Source organism: Muntiacus reevesi, chromosome 2 (genome assembly GCF_963930625.1).
Source record: "Muntiacus reevesi chromosome 2, mMunRee1.1, whole genome shotgun sequence".
Lineage (NCBI taxonomy): Eukaryota > Metazoa > Chordata > Mammalia > Artiodactyla > Cervidae > Muntiacus > Muntiacus reevesi.
The window spans coordinates 122,205,873-122,212,250 of NC_089250.1; the positions used below are offsets into that span (position 1 = coordinate 122,205,873).

Genomic DNA, 6,378 nt, shown 5'->3' on the forward strand with positions numbered 1-6,378 from the left:
ATGAGAGCACAGCCGGGACCCCACACCCTCGTCTCCTCCTATTAACGCTGCATGAAGGCGGGATTATTTATAGTGACTGAAACCAGGAGAACACGCCAAGGGCTCTGGTCCTCATGGGAGGCCAGATTCCATCCTGGAAGCAAACTAGTAACTCTTCCACTTCTGCAGCTCAGGCCGAGTCAGCAGCTCCCAGGAAAGGGAGCAAACTGCACCATCTTCCCCAGTTAAAGATGGAAATGCCTCTCTGCCTTCAGTTAGCCCCTCTCTTACAAATGGCCCAAACATGTCACTCCCACTGAAGTGCAAAGACCCCTGTTATGGGCTGAACAGTGTCCCCCACAAATTCCTATATTGAAGCCCTAATCCCCAGGAACTCCAAATGGGACTGTATTGGAGAGAGAACCTTTAGTGAGATGACTAAGTTAAAATGAGGCCCTTAGGGAGGACCCCAATCCAACATGTTGTCATTGTTTAGTCACTAAGTCGTGTCTAACTCTTCTGCGAGCCCATGGACTGTAACCCGCCAGGTTCCTTTGTCCATGGGATTTCCCAGGCAAGAATACTGGAGTGGGTTGCCATTTCCTTTTCCAATCCAACATGACTGGTATACTTATAAGAAGAGATTAGGTAGCAGACACAGAGGAAAGATTATGTAAACACACAAGGAGAAGAGGCCGACCACAGGCCAAGGAGAGAGGCCTCAGAAGACAACAGCGCTGCAGACTTCGGGCCTCCGGAGCTGTGAGAAACTAAACTCTGTTGTCGAAGCCCCCAGTCTGTGGCACTTTGTGATGGCGGCCCCAGGGAAGCAACACAACCTTCTTCTCAGGAAGGCTCATTTCGGCCCTAGTCTTACCACCAGCCCAGATATTTACCCCTACTTTCAACATGAGAGTATGGGGGTGTGACTGAAACGATAATGCCCACAGGTTCCTCGGGGCATTAAGCTTTGTTAAAAGACACAGGCTCTCAGGCTGTGTGGCTCCCCACGCATGCAGTGACCTTTCTCAGAAAGCCACTGCCCCAGGTAATGCCCTCCCCTCTACACTGGAAATGACTACCTCAAGCCCAAGGAACACAACTCAGCCCAAAGGCAGTTGTGAGAAGTGGCATTGCTCGAGGGAGGGAGAAAACGCAGGTAGAGGACCCAGTGCCTTGCAGACGGTTGCTTAGCTGGATGTTTAAATACTAGAGGAGAGCATCACCCAGCTTCTGCCCATGGCAATTATCAGGCCCCATAAGGCTCAACAGAGAAACTGCAGAGTGGCCAAGAGTTATGCAGTAGAGACAGGCTGACCACAGTGTGGTGCTAGGGAGGGGTCCAAGCCTTTCCCCTCTGGGTCTCAATCTGAACACAGCATCCACACCCTGCAGGGCAGAGGGGCAAAGCAGGCAACATGGACCAAGTCAGCTGTCACTAGACCTTCTGACACCATACAAGGTAAGGGAGTAGCCCCGGGCCAGGCAGAGTCTCCCCTCTCCGGGCAGAGGAGGAAGTACTGAAGTCACTCTGTGCTGGAGAACTAAATTTCTTGCTTTCTGCAGGGACGTGAGCTGGGAGTAGGCCCCCCAGCCCCACCCCTACCCCGGCCACCTCCACATTCAGTGCTCCACTTCCTCCAGCTTACACGCTAGCTTATACTTTGTTCACTTAATCACTTGACAAATAGTTGCTGACAACAGCCATGTGCCGAGCACTGTGAGAAGAGGCATCCCTAACCTCAAGGAGCTGAGAGTTCAGTGGACAAGGCACTGGTCATCAGGTAAAAAGACAAAGGAGAACTTCAGAGAAAAGATGCAAGGCTTGCAAAACTGAGAGTGAGATTCTGATCTCTGTGTGTCAGGGAGGAAAGAAACCCTGGAGAGGTGAGGATGCTTTGAAGGCTGAGGTGGAGCTCTTGACACAAATTCAGGGCAGCAGTGAGGCAATGATCTTCGTGGAAGATGGTTCTGCCTGTGCAAAGGCCCTGAGGCAGGAGGAACCTGGTGCAGGCTGGAAATGGGGAGATCAGTATCCTCCAGTGAATTGCACTGCACCATTGCCCAGGCAGTCACCTAGATCTGCAGACAGACCCCAGGAGGGGCCACTGCACCCCAGTCAGGGCCCCCAAGACCAGTTCTTAAAGGAGGAATATGACAACATGGGCAGGAAAGAGACTGACCCAAAACAGATGGTCGGGCTTCCTGTTGCAGAGAACCTTACTTCTTCAACAAGCACATGTGCCATGACCTGGTAGGCAGGTATGCCCTCCGCTCATGGGCTGGGTGTCAGGATGCTCAAGGCCCAGGGCCTTGCCAGTGGTGTGGCAGGACTGGGCAAAGAGCCAGGGGTTGGAATCCAACCTCAGTTGGATGAGGGCCTCAGTTTCCTCATCTCAAAAGCAGGAAGATGATGCCTTGCATGGTGAGTTTAAGGCTCCAACAAGAAAGAACCTTTAGGGACTTCCCTGGTGGCCCAGTGGCTAAGATTCTGCACTCCCCATGCAGGGGGACTGTGTTCAATCCCTGGTCAGGGAACCAGATCCCACACGCAGCAACTAAGAGTTCATATGCCACAACTAAGACCTGGCACAAACAAATATTTTTTTAAAGTAGATAAAAATGCTACTTTAAAAAAGCACCTTTAAAATACTGATAAATGTTTGCATGCTCTGAGAACAGAGCAGGTGTAAATAACAGAAAGTGACACACACAGCGATCTATAAGAAGAAGGCTGGGCTTCTCGCAGGCATGATCAGCAGTCATGCAGGGTCTTAAGCTTGGAGGGTCTCCATTTGATTTAATCTCTGCTTTTTTTATTTAATCTCTGCTTTTAAAAGCCTAAAAAGTTTAAAATGAAGGATCCTGCATTTCCGTCTTGCACTGAATCCCACAAATTACATAGCTGGTTCCCCCTGTAAATAAATGTTAAGTTCCTGTGGATAAGATTTATGGGGTCTAATCCTCTTGTTCCCATTTGGATAATGTTATGAAAAGAACTAAAGCTCAGAAAACAGCCTAAAAGAACTTGAGTATAGCCAAAGAGTACACAACCTATTCATTTAGTGCTCAACCATCTTCTCTCCTTTACCCCACTTACCTCCTCCCCACACTTAATATGAAGTGAGAAATAGCAGCTTCCAGGTACAGGGGAGTATAGAACTTCTAAGAGAAACAGAGTACCTGCCTCGCCTGGGACACAGACGTGGCAAGGCCAGGGTCCCTCTGTTCCAACTTGGCTAGCGAAGTGCTAATGGCTCTGTGCCCCACACTTCTCTGTCTAGAAGAAACGTCCTCTCTCCTTTCAGGAAGCCAGGAGCCTCTGCATTGATCAGGAATGCAAATTGTGTGTACCAGTTGGCAGTCATCTCACTCTTACTAAAAGGATAGTCTGAATTTGTGACAAATAAATCTCTGAAAGAAATATAACTCTATTACTTTAAAACTCATGGCCCTAGAAGCCAGTGTTTACCGAGTACCAAGCAGAGATCCAGCCTACAGGGTAATGCCTTCATATTAAGGTGGTCACCTTAAAATAGCTCTCATCCAGGATGAACACAAGGCCCTGACCAATGATGAACACTAACATTTACTGGATGTGAACTCTAGATCAGGTACTGTTCTAAGCACTTTAGTTGTGTTTTCTTAATTTATCCTCATAGTATGTTTATCCACATTTTACAGATAAGAGGGTTAAGGCCCAGAGAAGCTAAGCCACTTGTTCAAGCTCACACAGAACATGACAGAGCTGGAATTAGCAACAAGGCCATCTGGCATCAGAGACAGTTCTCAACCACCAATCTGGACTACAGCATAGCTCTGAGTAAATATTCTGCCCCTTCAGTTTGCTATAAAATGACAGGTTGGACCAGGTAACCCCTAAGGCCCCACTTTTCCCCAAAAGGGAGATGTAGAAAAGTACAGCAGTTAAGAGCCCAGACTTGGGTATAAAGTGGATCTGCCAGGCCTTCTCTTGAGGTGTCGCAACCAGGGGCTGTGGATGAAAAGCTTACAAGAAGGAATGGCATCCTGAGTGCAGCACAAGCAGAAGCTGCCATCATCACATAGCCTTGGGCATAGCCAGGGCTGACTAAAACTCCAGCGGACTTCCTTGGCAGTCTGGCAGTTAAGATTCTGCACTTCCAATGTAGAGGGCGTGGGTTTGATCCCTGGTCAGGGAACTAAAATCCCACATGCCGCACAACATGGCCAAATAAATAAAGGTTCCCTAATTCCAGTTCTCAAAGCTCCTGAGGTTTCCTGGGAAAAGCCCCTCTCTGGGGACACCATTGCTGACAGCACCTGTGATTAGGAAATTGGTCATGGAGCCCAGGGAACAAATACCCTTGTGCCCCACTCTTGCATCTTGCTGGCTGCTGGCCACTAGAACTGTCCTGGCCCAACCATCTCAGTCGAACCTCCAGTAACTGTGAGCCAAGACAGCAACAACTGTGAAGAACATTTCCCACAGGGCCGATTTCAAGTTCACTGGAAACCCCACTGCACTGGTAGCCAGGGGACAAGGGGTAAATTTCTTCCCACTGGGAACCAAGTCCCTCCCCCAGCAGAATCGATCTATGCTGGCTCAAAGGCTGGGCCACCCACCCAAATGCTGGAAAATTACTTAACTCTGTTCATCAGCCCCCTTACATAAAAAACACTGGCAACGCAGCCTAGCCAGTAAGAGCGGTCTAGACCCAGGATTCTTGCGTTCAAATCCCAGCTAAACCAGGTATAAACCTTGTGTCTTAAAGCAGGTCAACTCATGGAAGTGGCTTGTTTCCTCATCTATAAAATAAGGGATAATAATAACAGCATTTCCCTCAGAGACGAGTTTAATGGAATTAATGTTTGCAAAGCACTTGGATATATATTTACTCTTGTCATTATCACTTTGAAGCACTGTGTGATTAAAGGAGATACCTGTAACACCCAATGGGCACCCAGGAAATGTGAGTGCCATCAATATATTTATTATTAGTATTATTCTAACCAACACTGCCCTTTCAGCCTTGGGAAATAAAGAAAAGTCTTCAGCGCTTTAGAAGCGGGAGCAGAAACCCCAAATGAAAGCCAGTAGAGCCGGTAGAGGCTGCCCCGAAAGTCGGGAGCTCAGGAAAAGGGTAAAGGGCCCGGCTTCATTCAGCCGAGGATCCCCCAGCTCCCCAGGCCGGGTCATCGCAAAATGCCCGCGATCAAGTCCCCAGACCCCACCGCCGGCGGCAGATGCGGCTCCTTCGGACCGGTCCTCCAAAGAACTCTCCGAAGAGAGTTAAAGGGAAGTTGCTGCTCACACTAACCTGCCAACAGCTGTTGGCGCTGACTGTTGGGAAGAAAACAGAAAACAAACCAAAACTAGGACTCGCAAAGTCCTGCTCGCATCTTCCACTTGGAGGCCTGGCCCCTGGAAGAGAACTGGGCTGCGGAAGGTCCGACGAAGCGCTGGGGTCCCAGCCGAGCGGGAAGGGAGGAAGGGACGCCGCATCTCCGACCCTTGAGAGGCTCCGCTGGGCTCCGCCGCCTGGACCGACAGACCCCGGCTCGCGGGCGCCGACGGAGACCGGGAGGGGGCGGCCCGGAGGCGTCAGGGCCTCCCGGCCAGGCCCGAGTCCCAAGTCCCCAGCCCCGGCCTCCCCGGGACCCACCACCCGAGCACCACCCCAGGGTCCCCGAGCCGCCCGGTCGCGCCGCGCTTACCCGGGGCCGGAGCCCGCGCCAGCAGCACGGCCACCGCCAGCGCCAGGAGCCGCATCTCCCCGCCGCGCCCGGCGCTGTGACGCGGGAGCAGCGCCACCGCCTGCCCGCCACCCGCCCCCCACTCTTCCCCCGACCCCGCCGCCGCGCAGCCCGCCCCGCGCCCGCCCCGCGCCCGCCCCCCGCCAGGCTCCGGCCCCCGCCCCCGCCCCTCCGGCCGCCTGCCCCCACGGCCGGCCAGGGCTTCTGGGCTGAGGGCAAGGGCGAGGCCGCCGCCAGCGATCCTCTACCAAAACCTGCAGGCGGCTCATTTCACCACTCCCATTTCACAGATGTGAACACTGAGGTTCTGGGAGGCAATGGGTCGGAAATGGGGCATACGTAGCTGCAATGATATTGGAGGTCAGTGTGCATCACAGGCCAGTTATTGCTACGGGGACGGTGTCTGGGAGCTTGGGTGAAAGATGGGGGGCAACTACCAAATGCGGGTATTTCTTGGACCTAAGGCTAACCTGTTGCCCAGCGAACCTCCTGCAGTCTCTACACAGAGACCTTTGGGAGCCAAGGAGCAGCTGAATTCGAATGAGGGTGGGGCGATGTCATGCATGGGGATGCTTGGAAAATTGAGAAGGTTCATACACGTAAGTTCAGAGTGTGCAGGCACTATAAACTGTGATGACCACTTAGGGTGCCCCCAGCCACAGA

General features: G+C 52.0%; 1 protein-coding gene across 1 annotated transcript in view; it reads right to left on the reverse strand.

The window, feature by feature from the left end:
• Nucleotides 1-5,791, reverse strand: part of VSTM4 (V-set and transmembrane domain containing 4) — a 78,466-nt gene extending 72,675 nt beyond the window's left edge. Inside the window, exon 1 of the mRNA XM_065919945.1 lies at nucleotides 5,677-5,791. Within this exon, the coding sequence (XP_065776017.1) occupies nucleotides 5,677-5,731 (55 nt within the window). The 5' untranslated portion in view covers nucleotides 5,732-5,791. The remainder of the gene's footprint in view (nucleotides 1-5,676) is intronic.
• Between the last annotated feature and the right edge of the window lie 587 nt (nucleotides 5,792-6,378).